This window comes from Choloepus didactylus, chromosome 2 (assembly GCF_015220235.1).
Source record: "Choloepus didactylus isolate mChoDid1 chromosome 2, mChoDid1.pri, whole genome shotgun sequence".
NCBI lineage: Eukaryota > Metazoa > Chordata > Mammalia > Pilosa > Megalonychidae > Choloepus > Choloepus didactylus.
In genome coordinates, this window is record NC_051308.1 from 229446041 (window position 1) to 229471902 (window position 25862).

General features: G+C 36.5%; 1 protein-coding gene and 1 pseudogene across 21 annotated transcripts in view; both read left to right on the plus strand.

Annotated features, from left to right (window-relative positions):
• EIF4G3 (eukaryotic translation initiation factor 4 gamma 3) overlaps window positions 1-25862 on the plus strand; it is a 443721-nt gene that overhangs the window by 204381 nt on the left and 213478 nt on the right. For 7 of the 21 annotated variants that reach the window (XM_037828262.1, XM_037828266.1, XM_037828268.1 and 4 more), the window contains exons 4-8: window positions 2815-2910; window positions 4348-4461; window positions 7900-7932; window positions 16527-16706; window positions 17264-17378. In XM_037828262.1, coding sequence (XP_037684190.1) covers window positions 2815-2910; window positions 4348-4461; window positions 7900-7932; window positions 16527-16706; window positions 17264-17378 — 538 coding nt within the window. Of the gene's footprint in view, window positions 1-2814; window positions 2911-4347; window positions 4462-7899; window positions 7933-15662; window positions 15684-16526; window positions 16707-17263; window positions 17379-25862 lie in introns of all 21 variants that reach the window. The other 14 variants (XM_037828264.1, XM_037828270.1, XM_037828271.1 and 11 more) reach the window with 6 other exon arrangements.
• On the plus strand, window positions 24533-25665 carry LOC119527830 (annotated as a pseudogene).

A 25862-nucleotide genomic window follows, 5' to 3' on the forward strand; every position in this document is an offset into this window, starting at 1 on the left:
ATCACACAGTATTGTGCTATCTATTTCTGAATCTATACAATCAATCCTGTTGTCCATTCTTCACTCCTTCATCATCAGATGCCTGATCTCTGCCCTCTTTCTAGCTCCTGATAACCTGTGTTCTCAACTGTAACTTTCAGTTACTCTCATTAATGTTAGTTCATATTAGTGAGACCATACAGCATTTGTCCTTTTGTTTTTGGCTAATTTTATTCAACATAGTGTCTACTGTCTACCATTTTGTCTTTTGGATTTTATTTGTCATATCTTATTTTATTTTTATTTTCTCTGTCTCTCTCTTTATCCTTACTGATAGTCTTTGTTTCTGCACTCTTCTACGACCCTCTCTCTGCTGTCTTTTCCTATCTCCCTGTAGTGTTTCCTGTATCTTGTTCACACTCTCTCAGTGGCTGTTTGTCTGAAAATATTTTAAACTCTTCCTTATTTTTTGAAGGACAGTTTTGCTGGATATAGAATTGTTGGTTGGTAGTTTTTCTCTTTCAGTAACTGAAATATATCATACCACTGCCTTCTTGCCTCCATGGTTTCTACACATAGTCTTATTGCGTTTCCCTCATATGTGATGGATTGCTGCTTTCAGAATTCTCTCTTTGTCTTTGATGTTTGATAATCTGATTATTTAGTGGCTTGTAGTATGTCTACTCAAATCTTTTCTGTTTGGGGTACTCGCACTTCTTGCATCTGAAAGTTTATGTCTTTCATAAGAGAATGGAAATTTTCATTTATTATTTTTTCCATTATTGTTTTTGCCTCTTCCCCTTCTGGGACATCCATGACACATATATTCATGTGTTTCATGTTGTCATTCGATTCCCTGAGCCACTGCTCATATTTTTCCATTCTTTTCCCTGTCTATTCTTTTGTGTATAGGATTTCAGATGTCCTGTCCTCCAGTTCTTGAATGCTTTGTTCAGCTTCTTCACATCTGATGTTGTGTGTCTCCATTGTGTTTTTCATCTCTTCTTTTGTGCCTTTCATTCCCATAGGTTCTGCCATTTGTTTTTTCAAGTTTACGAATTCTTTATGGTCTCCCAGTGTTTTGTTTATATCCTTCATCTTTTTTGCCACATTTTCCTTCAGCTTGTTGAATTGATTTAAAAGATTTGTTTGAACATCTTTAATTAGTTGTTTCACTTCCTGAATCTTGTTTGAAGTGTAAGTTTGTTCCTTTGACTGGGCCATATCTTTGTTTTTCCTCATGTGACTCTAATTTTTTGTTGCTGGGCATCTGAATTTCCTTGATTACCCCAATCAGATTTTCCCAGACCATTCAGGCTTAGATTGCAGGAGGAGGGTGTAATCAGTATCAGGTTTCCCTGAGGGTGGGCCCTAGCAGGTTGTCAGGCTTTCCTGTGAGCCCTCTAGACTCTGTGTTAACCTATCCTGCCCTGCAGGTGGCATTTGTCAGCCCTCAGCTCCTCACTGGTGTAAAGAGGTGCAGTGCCTTTAATTCTCAGTGGACCCTGCCACGGCCAGGAGCAAGGGTTTCAGAAGGCAAGCTGAAGCTGTTTCTCTCTACCCGCTGCCTTCCAGGCCCTTTGTCTCTCTGACTCTCTTAACTCTACCCTTGCCTGGGTCTGTGCTGACAATTGTATATGCCCTAGGCTTTCTCTAATGAGCTACATGGGATGAATGAAAAAAAAAGAAAAAAGTTAAAAAATCCCCTTTTCAGAGCCAGCCCCCAGCCCCCCAGTTTCCTTGGTGAAGTGGAGTTGTTATTCAGTTCTATGTGCCCATTTTCTTGGGTTATAGCAGTTTTCCAGTATTCTGAGCTTAACTGTCTCCAAAAGCCTCTGTTTTTATTTATTTATTTATTTTTCATTCATTCATTCATTCATTTGTTCGTTGGTTCCCAACAGTCTTGCCTCTTCTCAGCCGGCAGAGACCTCATAGTTCCTTTGCTGCTTGCTCTAGGTGTATCTATGCTTGTAGCATGTATTCAGTAGTCCAAATTTGTTAATGAAAGCAGCTGTTGGAGCTTGGTTGAGTTACCTTCCCTTGCTTAGTAGATTGCTTCTATTTCCAAAAGGGGAGTGTTCCAACTCAGCCTGCTCTGCCAGTGGAGGAGGTGCACCATCTCCTTACTTTGGGGAGGTTTACTTACAGTTCTTTGCTGAGATTTTGCCGTTGCAATGTGTGTCTGGTCACGGATGTCCCCCAAGAGTTTTTCCAGACTATTACTAGCTGTTCCAGGCTGTTTACTACTTGCTCTAGAGGACTAATTAAATTCCACACCTCCCTATGCTGCCATCTTGCCCTGCCTCTCCTTCCTAATGTTTTTAAGTTTCTTTTTCTTTATTTGATACTCACCCTAATACTACAATCTTCTATGTTTTTCTGAGCTCTGGGAATAAGTCTCTGCCAGTTTTCCTAGTTGGTGAATGATTTTTTGGGAGAAATGAACCCAGGTGTCTCATTCTGTCATCTTTGTTGACTGGAAGTCCAGCCATGTTTAATTTTGTTTGTACCTCAGACTGTTTGTATCAGATACAAATAAATTGACAGTGGATCCTCTTTACACTCATGATATCAATTAACTGCACCTAGAAATCAGATTGTTGATGTCTTCTTTTGGGAACGTTTTAAGGTAACTTCTCAACAGTAATGCACTGATTCTGAATTGCTAAAAGTTAATTTTTCATTTGGTGTGATAGTGTTAAATTGTGATAAAAATAAGTTTTAAGAACTATTACTGTAAACTACATTAATAGGCACTTACAAGCTTTTTTTTTTCTGCCTTCAATTTGAGTTACCTTGTGATGTTTTTAAAAATATGATATTGTTCTTTGACAGACTCCTTATCCCTCTGGACAGAATGCAGGTCCAACTACGTTGGTGTATCCCCAAGCCCCTCAGACAATGAATTCACAACCTCAAACCCGTTCTCCGGTAAGTAATAGAAGCTTGGTCTCCATAATATTCTCCATCTATATTTGTATATGTAGGTACTTTTGTTCCTTTGCCTAATATTTTTACTGGGTTCTGGAAGTTTGTTTCATAGATTTATTATTATTGGTTTACATTGTATTTTCCGACCTTTCTATTTAGGAATAATTTAAGTGTATGAAGATAAAAAGGAAATGGGGCTTTTTTTACTAGCTGTTCCAGGCTATTTACTAGTTGCTCTAGAGGACTAATTAAATTCCACACCTCCCTATGCTGCCATCTGAACTTTTCTATGGCATTGTTATTTTTTTTAAAGCCTGGTTGAATTCACGTTCACTGCATTTCAGCTCTTTATTATTAATAAGTCCTATTGTTTAAAATGCAGGAGAGGTACAAAGCACAATGATTTTTAAAGTAAATTAATTTCATTAATTAAACTCAATTTCCAGAGGTTTAGGAGGTAAGACTTCTGAATCAGTGTCACTGGATCAGTTCCTATCTTTTGGACTTAAGCATGACATACACCAATGGGCATATTCATTTCTTCAGATTGTAAATAAAATGTTGTACAAATGTAAATGATGTAGTTTCCTATACTCATCTTTTACATAGATTGCAAAGCATGAGAATTTACTCAAGGTTTATCTTTCTGTTTCATAAAAGTGCAGTCACTTTGTCCATTCTTTAGAAAATCTTGTCTCTTGCTCTATATGGTTAGCTTTGGCTAGAAGTTGCTTCTGTAATGTCTCATATTGTATCTCAAATTCCTCTTTCTACTGGAGCTGTAGATTTTCCTCAAAATATAGGAATCTTTTTTTTCCTACCCTTCCTTTTTTGTCATGGGGCAGGAATCCTTCATTGCATTAGCTCCTATTCTGTTGGTTTTTGAAATATACCAAAGAATTCTCAAAGAATTAGGAGAGCATACCCTGTACCAAGATGTAATCCATTTCTTTCTTTCTTTCTGTTTTGCTTTTCCCTACTGCCCTCTTCTCTAATACCTGTTGTCATATCCTGGTTCTCCCTAGAGAGTGGAGAACATTTCTAATCAGTGATCCAGGACTTTGGTTGCATTTTTCCATTTACTTGGCTATTTTATTTATTTATTTATTTATTTATTTATTTATTTATTTAGTTATTTCTGAAATGATCAGCAAGGTGTCCTGTGGAAGTTTTGTTTTGAGCCTGGTTTTGGAATGTGGATATTTGTCTATTTGAAGGGGTCTGAGTACTCACAGATCAAATTAGATAGGCACCGAGTCTAATCACTGATCATGGAACATTATGGTAAGCTCTTATTGTAAAGAGTTCTTTGGCCCTCTTTTTTTCCCCTCTCTCTCTTTAAAAAAATTAATGGGGAAAAAAAAGTAAATTTACATGGTTAGGACTGGTGCAAAACCTGACTGAAGAGCTGCATCTCTAAACCAGTTTTTTTGACAGCCCGGCAGAACAGTGCCAATACATTGCACAGACAACTGGAAGAGGAGGAAGGTTTTGGAACAGACTCCTGGTTACAGGTCCTTGGCTGGAAGAGGCTGGATAAAATACTGCATTGTAAGCAATATAACAAACTGTACTTCTTGCAGGCTGTGGTGCCTCTGGCACTCATTATTTTTGACCACATCCATTTATTGGCTGATGAACAGAAATGCATTGATTGCTTCCTCTCTGAAAGTCTGACATAGCATGGCAATTTCTATGCCAGGCATAGTGGGGGAGAGAATAACAAATTGGGTGGGTCTTTTGTATTGGGAATTAAACAGGAGTAATTGGGTTTTAGATTTTTCTTAATATGAACTTAAAGTGAGATATTCCTTTCACATAAATTTGACTTAAGAAGATAAATTTCAAGGCTTCCTTTTCTCCTTCTCCACTTTATAAATGATTATTAAGGTGAAATTGTCTGCAATTGTCAGCCATTTTTCTGTGGTCATAAACTATTCAGATAGTATCCTGTCTGCAGTTTTTGCCATCTGCTCTGCTGGTGACCATTATCACCCCCATTACTAAAACCCACACATATAACATTCCATTACATACCCCAAAACAAGTGCAAGACTGACAGACCCCAGAGTGCTCTTGCTTTCTGTTTTGGGTTCAATTTTCTTTATTTCATTTGTGATGGTGCTGGGAGGGTGAAGTTGGAGTATGAAATTTGGCAGGATTGCATTATCTTTTTACATTACAAGTTGCCATAGTCTGGTCCCATCCATCCCACAGCTATCCCAACAGGTGAGGAGAGGTAAGCTGTTGCACTAAGGAGGGGACCGTTCCTGTGACTTTGTTGAACAGCTAAAGCTTACTCCATTCTATTTCTGCATTAATGGGCCATTGGCAATTGCATAGTTTAGGCTTTTCTGTTCTTCCCTGGACAGCTGCCTTTGCAATCCAACTGGCTTCAAATGCCCACCCCCCACAACACTCAAGGTTATCTTTGTGCCTTTATGTCTATAAAATTTGGTAAAATTTACCTATCTGTTCCATTTTGTTGTTGTTGTATTGGAACTCTTAATGGTAGATTATTTTTAAATAGCCTGGCTAAAATCTTGAAGCGGTTGAATGCTTAATTGGGAGAGGTGGACAGTTTGGCTTTTTCAGTAACCCGTAACCATTGGTTATTTTTATATTTTGTGATGCAAAGTGCCAGAGTTATATCAGTGTTATGTTGGCCATGCCCAGTTACTGACTGTGCCCAGAAGGGTGTGTGAGTGAGTGGGTGGGTGGCATTAATATTGGGTCCAGGTTCACAGAAGGCTGCTTTCATTTGTATCTATAATCCTCACCATCTTAAGACACCTCTTAAAAAAAAAACACAAAAGTTTCTGTTTTTTAATATGAGCCAGCAGCGACTACAGTTTGTTCTGTTGCTTACAGCTACCCATAGGATTTAAGACTATTGTCATTCCAAATGAAAAGTTCAATAGCCAATGGTGACTAGTGCAAAATAGACTAGGGTACTTTCCCAGGTATTTTTCCACTAACTTAAGTTTTGTGTTGGTTTATTTTTTAAATATATGTATAGTTTTATAAGGTACTCCTCTTGCTCAGAGAAAGTTCCCTTTTGACTGGGACATTCCAAATATACGGAGTTCCCACTTTTATGTTAGTCTTAGAATTGGGACCTTTCTGTGGAACAGTGATAAGACAGGTACTGCTGTACTCAGGTTAATTTTTTAACTTGGCTCTTCTCTTTCATTTTCTTAAGAAATTTCATGAAGAAACATCTCACTTCCATACCTTGCCCTCACTTTTATGCCACATGGGTGGTATTGCCTATTCTTGAAACTTGATGTCTGTAGTAGAGATAAGATCTGTTTTCTTCTCATAATTGGAAATGTTTCTTTCCATAATTGGAAAACTGGAAATATGGGACCTCTGTTTCTTTGAAGAGAAAATTTTCTTCAAGAACTATAGCTGCCATTATCATCATTTTGCAAAACTCTGTTATAGTGGTTAACCAAATACAGTGGCCGACCTAATACACCCTAAGCATATAAGTCACTGGGAGCTCATTAAGTTATGCTGAATAATGTCAAAATATGTTCAGGCACTTTTCATAACTTGAACAATAGGTGACATTTTAGCTTCTTAAGTGAAACCTTAGTAGAGCTGTCTTCATCTGTCTCCCACATTGTGGCATGTGCTCCACTGCAATTTGTTGAAAAGTTTTTATATGGGATAATGGCAGTTAGGAAATAGCTCCAAATATTTTATTAATTACTATTGCACATAACTTAAATTCTGAGTAGGAGGGATTGTTTCTTAATTAGAGTTCAGACTGATCTAGCTATAATGAGCTAAGAGGGAGGGCTCCATAGGAAATAAAACAACTGAGGATACATATTTTAGCTTCTTAAATGTATTAAATAAAAACCCTGTGTGGTTTGCATTGAAAGCTGCTTTCCAAAAATATTTTCCTTTCGCTATTAAAGAGGGTGGTTTGAGTATTTTTAATGTATTTGTACCCAGGATTTAGCTCTATATTTTTCAGTATTTTTCCCAGTCCTTTCTAGTAAAAATGCATTGGAAACCAAAGTTTGGTCTGATGAAGAATTATTTGTTCTTAGACTTACAGAATGAAAAATTGATAGGTGAAAAACTTTTTTTCTTCTATTTTAAATTAGTGGAAGCAAGAGTTGGAATACAAGTCATCCACTTTCAAGTTCTCTGATTTATCTGAGTTGTTTTCTTTTGCTTTTTTCTCAGTATCATTAATAGGTACATATGTACAGTGTTTTGCTGTTGTCTGTAAATAGTATCTGAGAAATTTGACTTTACTCTTTTTTCTTTTCTTGTACTTAGAACAGTAGCAGTTTGCTTAGTCATGTTAGAGAGCAGTATTCTTTACTAGCTGTTTGCCTTGACATGCCTGGTATAAAACTTGAGTCATTAATTGCATTTATACTGAAATATATAATAAAAATTTTTTTTCTTTAACTCCAAGGGAAATAAAAGAAGATACCAAAAATTCCATATTATGTATGAGATGCTCCATTTAACAAAATTTGAAATCAATCCTTTTACATTCTTTATTTCTTTGGACATTTTGATTATCTCTTGGCTATTTCTTTCAATGTAAAAGAATTTCTCATTCCTCCCAGCTATACCAGTTACATACAGCAAACCTGATTTTCATATGCTTGCCTTAATATAACCACTTAGTGTTTCAAAATTTTTTGCCCTATTTTATGTTATTTTATCTTTTTTAATATTCCTGTCAGAGAGTACCTTTGGGTACCTAATAGCTTAGCTCTTTCTCTCCCAGTTGATAAATGACAAACTATTCCTGGTAGTGGTGTTAACCTGTTGAATTTTAGTACCTGTCTGTCACTGTCCTGCAGCAAAGCTTTGACTGTTTGTGGCTTTTTTTGTTTGTTTGTTTTTTCTTGTGGGTTTTTTCTTTTGGCATATTGTGTGACATTTTGTTTTTTGTTGTGGTGTTTCTGACTCTTTGTGCCTTTCCTTTTGTGTTTGTTTTCCCTCCTTTCTCAGTTTGCAGCGGGGCCTCGACCTGCCCATCATCAGGTACTGTACACTTGCCCCTTTACTATCACCCTTAACTAATAGGTGGGGGCTTTAGTAGTTGCTAACTCTTAGAATGCTGCCATCCCATGGGGCAACTAAAATCATTCTCTTTAAGAGTAGCTTCGGTCTGATATGATTCAGTTATTTTTTTCCTTCACTAATTTTACTGCATTTTTAAATTAACAAACCCATTTGCTTCTATTCATGGCACATTTAAAAAATAATAATTGTAGTTTTTCTCTTTCCAAAAAAAAGATTGCTTTGTATTTCTAGAACCTTGAAAATTTTTAAATATATTAAGTTTTCACAGATTTTGGAACAGGCAACATTCTAAGGGTTTTCTGTTACTGTTCTGATATAACTTGCATTGATATATATAAAATATCATTTCTATTTCTAAAACCACTTAATCTCAGTTACTAATTTAGACTTAATTCAACAAATTGATTAATGGTAATGTACATTTAATTGCTGCATAGAATTATCTTTATTCTTAGGATATATAGAAAATATTAGCTTATTGGTGTTTTTAAAATGAGGTATTTGTAAAAATTTAAATTTCAAAATGTAGGTGCTAATATTAGGTTATTTAGCAGGGATCTACTAGAGGGGACAGAGTGGGAGAAAGAAAAGACTTGCGTTCCACCCCCCCCCCCCGCCCCCCAAATAACTGTTTATGGACAGTTTGAATCACTTTTTTGTGCGTAGTAGAAAGAACTTGGGTTATTGTTCTGACAGACCTGGGTTCATATTATCAGTTCTACTCTGTAATCAGCTGGGTCACTTAAACAAGCCATTTTTGGAACCTTCTTTCCTTGTGTATAAAATGGGGATGAAGCCCTCTGCATTAAATACAGTTTATGTAAGGCATCTGATAGAGAGTAAATAGTAAGTGGTAGCTGTTTTTAATATTGTACAATGTAGTACAGTTTAATAAAATGAGAAAAATGTTAACAGTGTTTACCTGTAGTATTAAATTTAAAAGTCTTAGTACTGGGTAAATGGATATGGTTTAATTGAAGCCTACATTTGTCTTAGAGTGATTTAATATAACTCTCTTTCTCAAAATGTGGACCTTCCAGTTTGGAGGATGTAAAGTCTAAGCAAATTGTGAGGTGTTAAAGGCCCTTTGCAGGAGAACTGATATGAATTGGGTGGCTATTCTTTGGTGTTAGTCAAGAAATAAAACTCAGGGGCATTTTATAATATTGGGAGAGAGAGTATTTCAAAGCGCTTTAAGAGCTTGGACTTTGACATCAGCTATAAACCTAGCTTTAAATCTTCCCTATGAACTGAGTGTTCTTGGGCAAGTCATTTACTATTTCCAGCCCCTTTTTTTTCCATTGTGAAATGGAGAGAGAAATAATACTCATCTCATGTCTGATGTGAGGAGTAAATGAGATAATGTGTATAAAGTGATTAGAAGAGTGCTTGGCACATGGTAAGATCCAGGAGGTAGGATTACTTATATAAAGGTGGCCCCTTAGATAACAGGGTTGATTATAAATTGAAAAAGTTTTAGTCACAGGCCTTTCCTCTATGGTCTATTATTAAATTTTAAAATATATTAAATTTTAGTTAAGATTCAAGCCAGGTATTCCTGACCGATACACCTGGGAATCTCTGCTCAAGAAGCAGAGTGGAAAGAAACTATTTATATGTGATTTAAGTGGAGACAAAGAAATAGGAGAAAACATTTTCTGTGGACCTTGATATAAGGCACACTTTAATGTGTTTGTTCTCATGTTTGTTTGTTTGTTAAATCCTAGCTTCTTTACGAAATAATTTCAGACAGCTTAAGGTAAACTGTTAGTAGAAGGAATTAACATGACCTTTGGCTGCAGTTACTTTGAAGGGTTGTCTGTGGTATGTAGATTCCTGGAATGATGGGTGAATATGGAAACCAGAACCATATTGCTAGATAGCTCGGGCCTCCTCTTAGTAAGAGTAGCCAGTCTCTAAACACTGTTAATTTGAAATTTTTTTGAGTTCTTGAATTTAGCAGAAACTTAAAAGGCTAGGTATTTTCTAATACTGCTTGTGTTTAGTAGCAGTGGACCTCAAATAAAGATGTTGCATTTAAGCATGTATAAATGGCTTTGCAGAAATTCTGTTTTCTAAGCTTTCCTCTGAGCCTTAAAGACGTGATATGTCTTGTCTTTCCTTAATTCCAACAGTCAAGGAAAGGTTATCATGTGTAATATACTCAACAAAATATATCAGCAGATGGGTCTTTCTGTTGACTGTAGAATGATGCTTTCCAAATTTCGGCATGTTTCAGCCACTTAAAAAATACAAATATGTATTATTCATCAATAAGAAAATTATTACTTTCTGACGGTAGTTCTTGAAGATAGGTTCTTGAGTGCGACCCAAATCCGGAGCGTTGCTTTTGGATCCAAAAACTTAAAGGTCTGCTTTTGACTCTGCTATTCTTCCTTTCTAAATACCAATTAAACTTTTTCATTATACCACAGAGAATTAAGCAAGTAAGGAAGTGTATACCTTTCGCTCAGGTGGCAGCAGTAGTTACCTTGAAGAAACAAAATAGGGAAGAGGCATGAAGTTAAAATGGCACTGCTGAGCAGGAGATAACTGAGTCAATATTGTGGAATGGCACAAAGTAAATTGTTAGGAAGAGTTTGCTAGTCCTTATGCATAAGAGATGTAGAACCATTTTATTCATTACACATCAGAATAAGTATTTGCATTTTGGGTGGGATATTGGTTATGAAAAAATACTCTGTAAATTGCAGTTCATTTAGCAACCTTTGCGCTTTAAATGCCAGTAGAATTCCCCCAGTGACAATTAAAAACAAACAAACAAAACTCTACACTTTTCCAAATATCTTCTAGGCAGGTAATACCATTTCCCATTTGAGAACCTCCAAGACTGAAATCTGTAACAGATCTCCTCAGATCTAAAACCAGGTAGAGATTTAAACTCTAAAAGATTAATGGGGAAGGAGAACCTTATAATACAAAACAAAACATAGAGATTTGCCTAGTGAAAGCAATACTGTGAAAATCAAACATTAGTGATATACAGAGAATATGCTCTTTAAAGAAAAAATATCTATGTCCTGGGATATTTTTGGTTTGTTGTTCTTAAGACTTAGTTGAATTGAAGGCACAGATGTTTATTTCACCTACAGTATTTGCTTTGGCCACATAGAATTAAATCAAGGGTTAGAATTAACCCTAGTGAATAGATTTCTCACTTCTTTATTACATTATTCAACTTTGAAATCCCACCCCCTCAAGAATTCAGTGTTGGATGATATTTCCTGTGATTATTGTTTCTGAAGTCCAGTAGCAGATCTATAACTGTTTGTGGATGCTTAGTAACAATTGGTCCCATAAATATTGCAAAGAAAAAACTGTTTTTTTCTTTAGGTGATGGTAATTGCTTGTGAAAAGAAAACACTGTCATCTAGTTTAGTAATCTAGAACCTGTATATTTTAGATAAATGAAGTGATCTGAAGTGAAACAAATAGAGATTTTTTAGATGGTAAACATTTTCTTCTTACTCAGTAGAATCAAGAAACTTCTTCAGAATGATTCCTGTTGCTACCTTTGTTTAGAAGATCTTCATGTGAAGCCGGCTAGGGGTCTTTTTGCGTCCTTGCAAGTGCAGTGAGGACTATGTTAGCCTCATCTTCTTCTGGTACTATTAGGTTTTGCCTTTTGCAAGTCTTCTTTAGATTAATAAGGGTATTCTATTCTTTTTGAGTTTGATAATCTGAAAATAACTTTCAGAGTAACAGTTTTCTTCAAAGATAAAACTAGAAATCCTATGTAATTTTGTATGCAAAATAGCCTTGGCTTTAGAAATATGTCAGCTTTTTTTCAGTGATGTTTGGAAATCTCAAGTTAATTAGAAATGGAAAAAATAGAAAATACATTCAGAAGTAAAGCAAGTCCCTTTGGTGTATAATTTAAGATTCTGGGGTGTGCTGTTAATTTTGCTTCTTTGGTCACTGAAATTTGTATTGTTGGTTTTTTTTATTTTCCTGTCCTTATTTTACCTTTTGGTTTCACAATAGAAATTAAGTATTGGTTATAGGCTCTGGCTGAGTAGTCTTTTCATCATGAAAAAGATCAGAGAATTGGTATTTTAAAGTGTTTTATGAAAACATTTTGCAATTTGTTGAAATATGGCTTTAGTTCACATAGAGTTCACAAATGCCTGGGTAATATACCATATTCAAAGCAATTGATTTAATAGAAACAAATATTAAGCCTCATAAAACTTAATAGAATTTGCCACCAAGGAACATGTAACCTGGTTGCAGATGTTAAGAATATGCATGTTTTCCTGTGGTAGTTTTGTTCTGTTTTTAAAAAGATTAAAAATAAAAATTGAACAGCTGGTTTATGTTGTGTTGTTTTTCATTATTACCCCTAAAGGTTTCTCTACTCAACTTTTTGCTGTGTATTTGAAGTCCTAGTTCTTGGTTTAGGTTTATTTGTATTACTGTAGGCAGTATCTTAGATTTGGAAAGTAAAGGAAAGAAAAGGCTTTAGGCTTGCCTCTGGGGCCAGACTTGGTACATCAGAGTTTAATGGATAAAAATAATAAATCAGATCAAGCATGTTTGCAGTCCTATTACTGGAACTCTTGTATTTTTTAGAGCTTGATGTAATTTGATGCTGGCAAATTTTGTCTGATGCCTTTTCCATAAGGAGTTGTAGAGTGGCAGCATAGGTAGTGAAAAAAGTATAGTTTGGGAGTCTGCATACCAGGGATTCAGTCTCAGCTTCACTATATGCTGACTTGGTTTCAGTTTTCTTATCTATAAAATGGATAAAATATGCTCATAAGTAATATAATATACTGGTATTATGATAACAGTATGTGTTTCCTAAGAGTGTTGTGAGAATTAATGTACCTGCCTATTACAGTGTCTGGCACATAATAGATCCTAGGTAAGTTTTCATTTCTTTTAACAATGAGACAATCTGCCATACCCCTTTTCCCAAAGCTATATTTTTTGGTTCTGACTGAAAGGATGCTTGTTTCCCAACAAGCATTGTAATCTAACAATACACCTTCTTGCTCCTGACAGAATCCTTAGGGCTTTCTTTCCTCCACTTGACACAATCCTCCAGGGCAGCGCTGTCTAATAGAACTTATGTAATGGTGGGAATGTTCCATATCTGCACTGTTCAGTACTGTAGCTTCTAGCCACATGTGGCTATTGAGCACTTAAAATGCAAGCAGCTGAGGAACCGAACTTCTAATTTTAATTTAAATACCAAAATACGGCTTCTTGCCACTGCATTAGACTGCTCAGTTTTAGGACTTAATCCCCTGATACTTAGTGAAATGTAAATGCTATGATATTGGCCACGTGCAGGGAAATACAGAAAGACTTCAGAATACAATAACCTTCATTATAAATTGTTATGAGTCAGCAGAATATCTGATTGAAAACTGAATGCTATCCCATTATGTAGACTGTTAGCAGCTTGTCCCTTTGTAACTTGTCAGATAATCATAGCACTACGAATTTTCTCCCAAATATTTTAGAAGCATATTTTAAATATGGTTTTTATTGCTTTGCAAATTAAGTATTCAGTAGTTTTTCCACATCGGAGAGCTAAAGTGATGGAAAAGGATTTTTTTAGTTGCTGAAAATGAATAGGAAATTTTCAAAAACTTTATTATTATGTAATTTCTTAGAGATATTTTGTTTGTCATCATTTCGATGACTTCAGAGAGCAAAGTCATGAAAAATGATACATTGTAATTACCAGCATCTTCAAAAAGCATTATTACCAGTATTATTGGTGAGGAAGCTTTGATTAATGGTACAAAATACTTTACCTTTAGAAGTATTTTTCCAAGAGGAAGTGTTTTCTTTCAGGCTTCTGAAGTGTTTCTATGAAAGTTAGCAATCATAGGTACCCTAGTTTAGCCTCTGTTTTAAATGTATCATAGCTCTTCAGAGCTGCCCCAAGGTACTACCTCAGATGAGGGCTGTCATCTTCCTCTGCCACTCTTGGGGCATACCAGTGAAAGACTGAAAAGCAGAAAACTTAAGACAATTGAATGAGGCTGGGAGAGCTGGATATCCATATGCAAAAGAATGAAAGAGGACCCCTACCTCACACCTTTCACAAAAATTAACTCAAAGTGGATTAAAGACCTTAATATAAGAGACAGTACCATAAAACTCCTAGAAGATAATGTAGGGAAACATCGTCAAGACCTTGTATTAGCAGGTCACTTCCTAGAGACCTTACACCCAAAGCACAAGCAACAAAAGACAACATAGATAATTGGAAACTGTCTTCAGGCAGTATTTAAGTGCTTTGACATAATTTGATGATAATATAACCACAGTAGATGATCATCTGTGCTTGCTTGATACTCTTCTTGTACTGGTTGCCCTCTAGATTTGATGGAACAAGATTTTATTCAGTTAGTCTTTTTTATCCAGTGTGTGTGACATCTAGTAGTGCCATATAAGTTGAGCAGGTAAATGGCCTTCTTATCCTTGAGTTCTATTTTTGTGGCTCCCATTGTATTAACCAAGTTATGAAAAGGGTTCCATTCATTCCTGAAAGGTATTTACAACTCACATACCTTGATTTATAATAGATGCTATCTACTATGTAATTAAGAGAAATGCAGTCCAGTAATGGAAAGTTTACTAGTTAAGTGTTCCTGATTGCAGCTAACAGATTCTTGGGTCTGTCACCAAAACTGTGTTGGTGGAGATAATTAGAAGACTATTGCTGCAGCTGTGTCTCAGCCCAAGTTCCTGTGTTACCAACTTTGTCTCCTGTGCTTTCTTGTCATCTTTAGCAGCTACTCTCCATGACCTTCTGGTGCCCCCATTCACTCCATTCTCCTGCTATATCTTTCTGTCTATTGCTTTTTTGTGACTTAGCCTCTTTTAGGGCTTTCTGTGTCCTGGGTTCTGAAGGCTGAATGGAGATGTGCCTTGGGCTGTGGGTCCCAATTTGTCCACTTCAGCACAAGATACAAATTTACTTTTTAAATCATCTGTGGGTAGCTGGATTAAACTAGTAGCAAAGGATACAACCTGAGTGGACCCAAAGGTCAGAACTTAACCTTGCTTTTATTTGGACTAGTTAGCAACTCTCATGGAGTTGTGAAACAACTTAGGAGAGATTGGAGCTAGGTGATATTTTTAGTTATTTTAAAGCTGTAATTGGCTTCTTATATTCCTGGTTAGTTGTCTGTCACAAAAAGTCATATATGTTGAAAATTTTAAATTATTTCTCAGAATTGTTGTGAACTTCAGAGTAACAAATGGTACTTATATTATAAATATATATAGCTCTATTCAAGATGGAGAGTAGATCACAGAGAAGCTAAGTAACTAGTACCAAATTACATAATGGGCGCACATGAGAACCAAGAATAGGAATCAGTAGTCCCAATTGTACTTGCACCACCAAGCAGGCATTTTCTCTCAGGTTGTTATAGCGATTATTAGAAGATTTTTGCCACTGGACTTATTTATTATTAATTAAATGTGGTTTGATTCTTTGATTCTATATGTCTTTGAACTCTCAAGTGGAGGATTATCATTCTGATTTTCTAGTCATCTTTTTAGCTTCTCTCTTGTTATTGCTAAATAGAAAGATATTGTTATTTAGCTGCATGCTATGTCCCACTCCTTCCTACTGATCTGTAAGCTGTTCCATTGACTTTCTTTCTGTTTCCTGCTGCTTTCTTGCTTCATAATTGAAGGGAGGATTCAGACCCATCCAGGTAATAAACTACTGGTTCTGCATGGCCTCTTTATTACTCTATCCCCATATTGTTACTACAGTGAAATCCATTGTTGCTGAATAGATACAGTCACATTGGGAATTCACTATTAGAATATTGTTTCCAGGCTTTCAAGCCTGCAATAAGAACCACAAGGTTTTGTTGCCTTCTACTACTTAGGCTTTTGAGATTCAAGTTTTGCTCGTTTCAGGCCATTCCTAGTCCTGGCTAGATTCTCCATTATAATTTATTGCAAACTGTTTTAGAAAGCAAATAGGCCTCATTTTTGTAAGGGATTGCTACATTTTTTGAAAATGAAGGCATGTTCAGCATGTGACAGTCCTAGAGATAGTTTAGTTTAGCTTGATCCTGATGGGCTGGGATGAAAATTATGTCCTGAGAGATTTTTTGTTCTAAGTATTTTATAAATGGCTTGAACAGTGGGCTTTGGGTGAGGACTATTAAATTTTAATAAGTTGATAATGAGCTACCCACTCTTTATGAAAATGTCGATGCTTTTATACAACAGAACAACTTTGAGAGAGACACTAGCTGCCCCTTTTATTATATTTTATCATACATTTTTAAATCAATACGGCACAGGGTTTTTATTTTAAAAGTAGCTAAGATTTTATTTTAAAACAATTAGACTACCCTTGATCAAATGTGACCTAACGTGGAACCCAAACCATAGGTACTTTCATCTCTTTTCATTTATACTGTATTTCTAATTCAAGTTGATAAGATTTTTATTAGTGGAAAAAAGGGGAAAGCTCAGGAAAGTAAACATTTATATCCCCCTTTGCAAAAATAAATAAATGTATTTTTTTCTCCCCTTCCCAGTTTTTCCAGAGGCCTCAAATACAGCCTCCTAGAGCTACCATCCCGAACAGCAGTCCTTCCATTCGTCCTGGTACACAGACACCCACTGCAGTGTACCAAGCCAATCAGCACATCATGATGGTTAACCATCTGCCCATGCCGTACCCAGTGCCCCAGGGTCCTCAGTACTGTATACCACAGGTAAAGTATCAGGCAGGTGTGGCCCAGCAATAGAATGGAAATCAACCCAGATTCTCATTAGAAGAAACAGTGAGAGTGGGGGATGGCACTGGTTTTTGGTGATGTATGAACTTTTTTCTTGGTTATAAGTCAAACAATTTTCCTATTATTGTAAGGAGATGTGTCTACTTCTCTAAGGTGATTGAGAAATTTTTTTTCATCTCATAGCCCTCCCCCATCCCTCCTCCACAACCTACTCCTCTGAATTGGACTCTATAACTATGCTCTTCCTGTAATATCATTGAATGTCATTGAAAGCTACCAGTTTGAACTCATTTTACGATGAGCTGGTGTCGCCTGTATACTAATTTGCTATATAGCTTTCCTAAGGCACACCTTTCTCTTCATCTTCATTGCATCTTGATGGCAAGCAAGCATTTTAAATGCCTTTAACCAAGTGGCTTCACCTCTTTTACATGATTCTCTTAAACACACACACACACACATTTAACTTTCTTTTGCCATACTAAGCTGCTTTCATATTATTCATTAAATATCTATACTTTTTTTTCTTCTAGTACCGTCATAGTGGCCCTCCTTATGTTGGGCCTCCACAACAGTATCCAGTTCAACCACCAGGGCCAGGTCCTTTTTATCCTGGACCAGGACCTGGAGACTTCCCCAGTGCTTATGGTAAGTAGGAAAATTCAAGCCATCTTCTGGATGGTTATGTTGATTTCATTTTGTTTGTTTGGTCAGTCATTTTGGGCAGTGAAGTGTAAAGGATATATATATATTTTAATTTTAAATTCAGTTTTATTGAGATTTATTCACATACCATAAAATCATCCACAGTGTACAGTCAGCTGCTCACAGTACCATCTTATTGTTGTGCATTCATCACCCCAATCAATATTTGAACATTTTCCTTTCTCCAAAAAGAATAAAAATAAAAGTAAAAAAGAAAACACAAAGCATTCCATCCCCCCACTTCCCTATTTTTCATTTAGTTTTTGTCTATTTTTCTCCTCATCTGTCCATACATTGGATAAAGGGAGTGTAACCCACAAGATTTTCACAATTACACAGTCATACGTTGTAAACTACATAGTTATGTAATTGTCTTCAAGAATCAAGGCTACTGGGTCGCATTTCTACACTTTCAGGTATTTCCTTCTAGCTATTCCAGTATACTAAATACTTAAAAAGGGATATCTATATAGCGCATAAAAATGCCCTCCAGAGTGACCTCTCGACTCCATTTGAAATGTCTCAGCCACAGAAACTTTTTTTGTTTCATTTCTCTTCCCCCTTTTGGTCAAGAAGATTTTCTCAATCCCACAAAGCTGGGTCCAGGTTCATCCCCCGGAGTCATGTCCTGCATTGCCAGAGAGATTTACACCCCTGGGAGTCATGTCCCACCTAGGGGGGAGGGCAGTGAGTGGTGTGAAGGAATTTTAAATAAAATGTTGTAATTCCATTCTGTGTAGAAAAAAAAGAGACTTGCTTTCTCTAAAAAGAGAGCTCTTACAAGGAAAGAGTATTATAGATATATATTTAGATAATGACACCTGTGAAGAAGATGTATTCATTTGGAAAGAACCCATGTCAGAGTTCAGACATCTGCTACTAGCTCACTGCTACCTAGATGTTTACATGTTTGCTCATGGCATAAATTTACCTTATTTCCCTTCCATTATTTCTTTTCTCCAAGTATTTATCACCACCTGACATCTTAGAGATTTCACTTCATGTCTGCTTCCCTCCCACCCCCCAAATGTAATATGCACTAAGGCAGGGATTTTTACTTGTTTCATTCCCTGCTATGTCCCCAGCACCTAGAACACTTGACTGGCAGGCGCTTGGGCAATATATACCGAATGACTAAATGTAACTCAGTAAATCTTTAACTCCTTATCTGCAAAATGCTTTTGAAGATTAGTTCAAATGAAAATGCCTTGAAAATACAAATTGTTTTAAATATAGAGAAACAGGGACCAAGCTTATTATACTTGGTTTGTGAGCCAATACTAAACTAAGGAGTGATGAAAATTATTTTACTAGATAAATTTTTACCACATGCTACATTTGTTATTTTCCATAGATAGTGAATTATAGAGTAAAATCAGTCAATACTTGAAAAATTAAAATCAGTGAATAGTAGAAAAATTAAGCTCTAAGATTGAATAAGTATTGATCCCTTCCACTACCAGCAAAGACACATTAAAATTTTAACTTGTTCTTTGAAGACTGCAATCTACTTAACATAAACATGTACCCTTAACCCATTTCCTAACATTGGAATTTAGTGACTCAGTTAAGAACCTTTACAGCAGAATTGATTGATAATAGAACCACCCAAGAAAATTTTCCTTCAGTTTTGAGGAGAAGTGGACCAAACAACCGATGTTACATGGTTTTACTTCTTTTAGAGAAAGGAAAAGCTTTCTGTTACCTTGGTTAGTATTGCCTTGTGAAACTGCCATTTCAAAATGACTTACTTTATAATTTCATTAAATGTCCATATATGTTTATTTAACTTGGCTTTATTAAAATGTATTTTTACTATGCATTATGATATTTTCATAACAATAAGTTACATATATGTGAGTTTTAAAGTAAAATAATGTATACGTATGTTGCAGCCCAAGAGGGCTATGCCAGTACAGAGGCCAAAGAAGACCACGAGCATTTTCTGATACATGAACTTTTATTCAGGGCTTACAGGGTGAGAAGTCATGGAGAGATCATAACGGCTCTCTCAGGCCGGGCAGGCATCGCGTTCACAGGGAAGACGACTGAGTGATGCAAAAAGGGCAGAAAGCCTTTTATAAGGGTTTAAGACAAAGGCCTTCCTAAGGGTGGGGGGAACATAGATGCAGGAACAGGTTACTTTGACCTGGGGGTGGTACAGGAAGGACTAGAATAGCACTTGAATAATTATATTTTGCTCTTTTTGTGAGACTAAGAGCCTCTCACTTCCTGCCTGCTTTCATAAAGTTACATTTTAAGGTCAATTTACCCTTTTTCTCTTTACTGGCTTAGAAAGACAATAGGTTAAACATTTAGCTGCCTAGGTCATGGCAGACTGCTGTGTACCAAAGATCTGCAGGCCTGTTTTGCTCATGCCAAGGGTTGCCACAACGTATCACCTAGATTTTGACATGGAATATTACCATTGTTGTTGAAGTGTTCTTTTGTACTCCTTGAACTTAGTTTTGTTCAGTTTTCTTGCAATTCTAATGCCTTTGTATATATAGGTCTATTCAGAAATCCTAAATCCAATTAAAATTATTTTTAAGTGTCAAATTTTCTGTTGGTATTATCTACGACATGAATGGTAAAATTATATGCTCTCAGTCAGAGTGAGCATGCTAAAAATGGCCAATATTTCTCTTTAAATTCCTTGTCACAAAGTAAATACAATTGTGTCTTCTAATTTATAAAATTATTTTTATAACTCACTGAATTCTAGTCTGTATATTAGTAGATTATGTAAATTACTTTTGACTCAGGAAGTTTCAACCTTAAAATTCTTATTATAAGTCTGTATCTAACCTCTATTGCTATTAGTGGAACTGCTTCAGTATTTATAGAAGTGATATAGATGAGTTTACAAGTAAGAAAGTAATTTTCAGATTTGTTAAATACAATATTGTAACATTTTGGCTCCATTTATTTCTATCATATAGAGACTATATTTTTTCTTTTTTCAAGAAAAAGCATATGTTGATGTGCACTTGTATCTCAGATATTACTGTTGTCTGTTGCCTTTTATAGATATTCTTTATTCCGCAGGAAATTCTTATGCAGAGTCCATTAATCATCAAGTAATCACTTCATCACTTAGATTAAAACATTGCTTCCCTAGTTTCCATAAGAATAGAAAAAACTCTGTTATCAAGTTAATGGTATATATTCAAGTAATATAGAATGTATAAAGTTGAAAGAGCCAATTTCTTACACTCCCTACTCCCTAAATAAGTAACACCTTATGTTTGATACATTTTTTTCCACTTATATTTAAACAAGCTTTTTAACACAAGTGGGCACATACTATTCATAATGTCTTAAAACTTCTTGTGTTTTTCCATCTTATAGTATATTCATAGACATCTTCCCATTTCATTAACTATAGATTTTCTCTCATTTCATTCAAGAGCTACGTAGTATTCCGTTTTAGGAATGAATCATAATTTATCTAATCCTCTATTGATAAAAATGTAGATTACCAGTGCCATTGAAGTGTTCTTTTGTACTCCTCGAACTTAGCTTTAGTTCAGTTTTCTTGCAATTCTAATGCCATTCTAATATCATTTCAGCAGATATTTTAGCTTTACATTTTGTCATTAGCTAATATGCTTTTGTCAGTATTCTGGTCCAGTCTTATGATCTAAAAAATGGTAAATATCCCCTTCCTATTCTGTCTTCTTGGAATCTAACCCCCATTCCTTACCTTTCCACTCCATTTCTTTATTTTCCTTTTGATCCCAATGTCTCTGCTTTCTTCTATTCCTCTTCTGCCCTTACCTTTGGATCAACTATGTGGGTGTAGGGATGGGATCACAGTTCTGTGTTCTGATGCAGGGGTCTTCCTGTTGGGCACAGAATCTTTCTCTAGTAGAAGTGGCAAGTAATCTGTCTCCAGACACGTTCCTTCTTGTCCCTTGTCCTATGCTAGACTCTGTGAGTTGGATGATCTTTTTCCTCAGCATTCTTTTTTTTTTTTTTTTAATTGAGATATATTCACATACCACGCAGTCATACAAAACAAATCGTACATTCGATTGTTCACAGTACCATTACATAGTTGTACATTCATCACCTAAATCAATCCCTGACCCCTTCATTAGCACACACACACAAATAACAAGAATAGTAATTAAAGTGAAAAAGAGCAATTGAAGTAAAAAAGAACACTGGGTGCCTTTGTCTGTTTGTTTCCTTCCCCTATTTTTCTACTCATCCATCCATAAACTAGACAAAGGGGAGTGTGGTCCTTATGGCTTTCCCAATCCCATTGTCACCCCTCACAAGCTACATTTTTATACAATCATCTTCAAGATTCATGGATTCTGGATTGTAGTTTGATAGTTTCAGGTATCTACCACCAGCTACCCCAATTCATTAGAACCTAAAAAGGTTGTCTATATTGTGTGTAAGAGTGCCCACCATAGTGACCTCTCGGCTCCTATTGGAATCTCTCTGCCAATAAAGCTTATTTCATTTCCTTTCACATCCCCCTTTTGGTCAAGAAGATGTTCTCCGTCCCACGATGCCAGGTCTGCATTCCTCTCCGGGAGTCATATTCCACGTTGCCAGGGAGATTCACTCCCCTGGGTGTCTGATCCCACGTAGGGGGGAGGGCAGTGATTTCACCTTTCAAGTTGGCTTAGCTAGAGAGAGAGGGCCACATCTCAGCATTCTTAGCTCTTAATTTTACAGTTCACTCCAACACGCTACCATTTTTGTCTCCTACTTGGTTTTACCCTTGAATGGTGTTCTCAAAGAATACTCTTACCTACACTGAAGTTCTGCAACCAAAGTTATGGGATTCTGTTGGTAAAATGTAATTCTAACAGTCTTTCCCAAATTTGGAGGAAAATGCTAATGAGTAAGATTGTCTTAGTGTAAGCTTTTCAGATTTTCTCCCATTAAGTTTTCTTAAACATTTTGATACCTGTTATTGTTTCTTTTTACCAGAAAAATACCAGATGTAGATCAAAATTATTTCCAGGCCAGTCCTAGGGAGTGATGGCCCAACTTGGAAAATTTAGGGTTGGGGGCAGAGGGGCATGGTTAGTGGTGGTGATGGTACTAGAAGGCAAAAGATGGAGAGTTTTGCTTCAAACCAACATAGTCTTCTTTCTTAGTATTCTCTAATACCATTCCCCACTCTTTTCCTGACTCTCCATGGGGCTTAGACACCCCATTTAGCTCCTAAGAGCTCAAGGAATCGTCGTTCCCACTGTGGTATATGTAGGTAGAAACCTTTTTGGCATCCTGTTCTAGTTTGCTAATGCTGCCGGAATGCAAAACACCAGAGATGGATTGGCTTTTATAAAAGGGGGTTTATTTGGTTACACAGTTACAGTCTTAAGGCCATAAAGTGTCCAAGGTAACACATCAACAATCAGGTGCTTTTACTGAAGGATGACCAATGGTGTCCTGAAAACCTCTGTTAGCTGGGAAGGCACGTGGCTGGCATCTGCTCCAAAGTTCTGGTTTCAAAATGGCTTTCACCCAGGATGTTCCTCTCCAGGCTGCAGTTCCTCAAGAATGTCACTGTTAGTTGCTCTTGGGATATTTGTCCTCTCTTAGCTTCTCTGGAACAAAAGTCTGCTTTCAACGGCCATCTTCAAAATGTCTCTCATCTGCAGCTCCTGTGCTTTCTTCAAAAATCAGCTACACTGATTTCCTTCTGTTTGTCAGCTCATTTATAAGGCTCCACTGATCAAGGCCCACCCAATGGGCGGGCCAGCACTTCGTGGAAATTATCCAATTAGGGTCATCACCCAAGTTGGGTGGGGCACATCTCCACAGAAACACTCAATCTAATCAACACTGATGATGTCTTTATCTAATCAACACTGATACCATCTGCCCACACAAGATTACATCAAAGATAATGGCGTTTGGGGGACACAATATATTCAAACTGGCACACATCCCAAGTTGAATTTGATTGTTTTCCAGGAGAGGTAATACTGTGTTTGGTGAGGTCATTGTGTACTGTTCTTACCATTGTTCTGGGTATACTGTGAGATGAATTGGTTTTTCTGTGCTGACTTGGATTTTTAACCGCTATCATTCTTTCTATGGAAAGGTCAAAGTTTTAAGTTTTTTTGGAAGACATATAATGTGTAAGACATTGTGCTAGGAATTTTGTGAGTTGTAGATATTAAGGTACTCTCTCTACCTTTTAGGATTTTATAGTGCGTTTGTTTGATGTTCATGCTTGGCGTTTTACTAATGAGAAGAAATCTAAATATTGACTAAACTTATGGTTCCCAGAACTTTCAATATTATGGGTGAGTGTAAAATGAAGAAGAAACACCCAGGAATATAACATTTAAAAGTTTGCCAATAAAATCTTTAAAAAAAACTACCATTTACTGTTACTATAATTTGCTGTAGGAAGACTATTTTTCTGAGGTTTCAAATGTACTTTATTTCTTCAATAATGCCATATTTTACTGGGTGCACAATACTTTTACTTGGCATAAATTATGAGTTGGTTTTGAAACAATTTAGTAAGACACCACCTGAATGATTACTGATCTCTCCATTTCTTTGGGATGTCTCTGCCAAAATGGGATAGGTTCCCTTCTATTTCAATATATTTTGCTGTATATGTCCATAAAGCAACACAGAAAGTGGCTCCACTAGCTAATATCATATTTGTCATGGAAATTCGGTACACTTTTCTGGTGGCTCTGCTTTGACATTGTTTGCTGAATGCTTCAAACTCTGAGACAACTCTGTGTTTTTGGCCAAGGGGAACATCATGAAGTTGTAGCTAGAATTGTGGCATTGCAGCTGCTGGCTTGGTATAATTTTTCATCTCCCTGAAAAACTAGAAAAATTCTTTTAACAACAAAAGAATAGAACTGAAATAATTTCCGGAAAAGGAAAAATTCTTTTTAAAAGAGTGAAGTTATCAAACCTATACTTGATTTGTGTTGTGTGTGTGTGTGAGTTTCATAGTTAATTTATAAATTTTGCCACATATCAGTGGTACCTTTTATGTAGACTAGGGTTTGGGAACCACTGATCTTGAGTAAGGCATCAGCTTACTGTTTCTGTAAAGGATAGATAGTAAATATTTTAGGCTTTGTGGGTAACTATTTAAAAACTCTGCAGTGTAGTACAAAAGTAGTCATTGAGGAGAGATTAACTACTGTGTGTGTCTTTCAATAAAACTTTATTTACAAAAACTGGTATTGGCCAGATTTGGACAGTGGGCCATAGTTGCGGACCCCTGATCTAGACCAGCCTACCTTATTCTATGCTTAAGAAACCTGAGGTCCGGAGAGGTCAAGTAATTGGCCTAATTGATATGGTATGCAAAAGTAATTCAAATTTTTGGAGCTGGAGGCCCGCAGGGCCTGAGACGCTGCAGACCCAGGACCTGGAGCAGCTCAGAGGCAGGGAATAATAGCTCTTCAACTCTGCAATAAAAAATGGCCTCCAATAAAACTACATTGCAAAAGATGGGAAAGAAGCAGAATGGAAAGAGTAAAAAAAGTTGAAGAGGCAGAGCCTGAAGAATTGTGGTGGAAAAAGTACTGGATTGACGTCTAGTGAATGGGAAGATGGAGTATTTCCTGTAATGGAAGGAATTTACAGATGCTGACAATACTTGGGAACCTGAAGAAACTTTAGATTGCCCAGAGTTAATTGAAGCATTTCTTAATTCTCAAAAAGCTGGTAAAGGAAAAGATGGTACAAAAAGAAAATCTTTATCTGACAATGATATCTGATGACAGCAAATCAAAGAAGAAAAGAGATGCTGCTGACAAACCAAGAGGCTTTGCTAGAGGTCTTGATCCTGAATGCCTCATTGGTGCCACAGACAGCAGTGGAGAATTAATGTTTCTCATGAAATGGAAAGATTCAGATGAGGCAGACTTGGTGCTAGCAAAAGAGGGAAACGAATTGTCCTCCAATTGTAATTGGTTTTTATGAAGAGAGACTAACTTGGCATTCTTGTCCAGAAGATAAAGCTCAATAATTGTTTGCATTGCTTTTTTTTTGTAGTGCAATTTCATTGAGATACAGCCACACAATAAGCAACCATTCAAAATGTACAATCAGCCATCCACAGCACTGTCACACAGCCATGCCATCATCACCACAATCAAACCCCAAACATCCCTATCACTCCAAAAAGCAAAATAAAAAATCAAAATAAAAAAGAACATTCAAAACATCCCACCACCTCCCTACTGTTCATTCACCTTTTTTAATACAGATTTATTGAGACACATTCATATACCCTACAGAGTCATACACAATACACAATCAGCTATTCACAGCACCATACAGCTGTGTACCCATCACCAGAATCAACCCTCGAACCCCTTCCTGACTCCAAAACAAAAACAAAAGCAAAAAAGAACCGCTAACTCTTTCCATCCCTTCCATCTCACCCCACTCCCCATCCATTCCCCATCC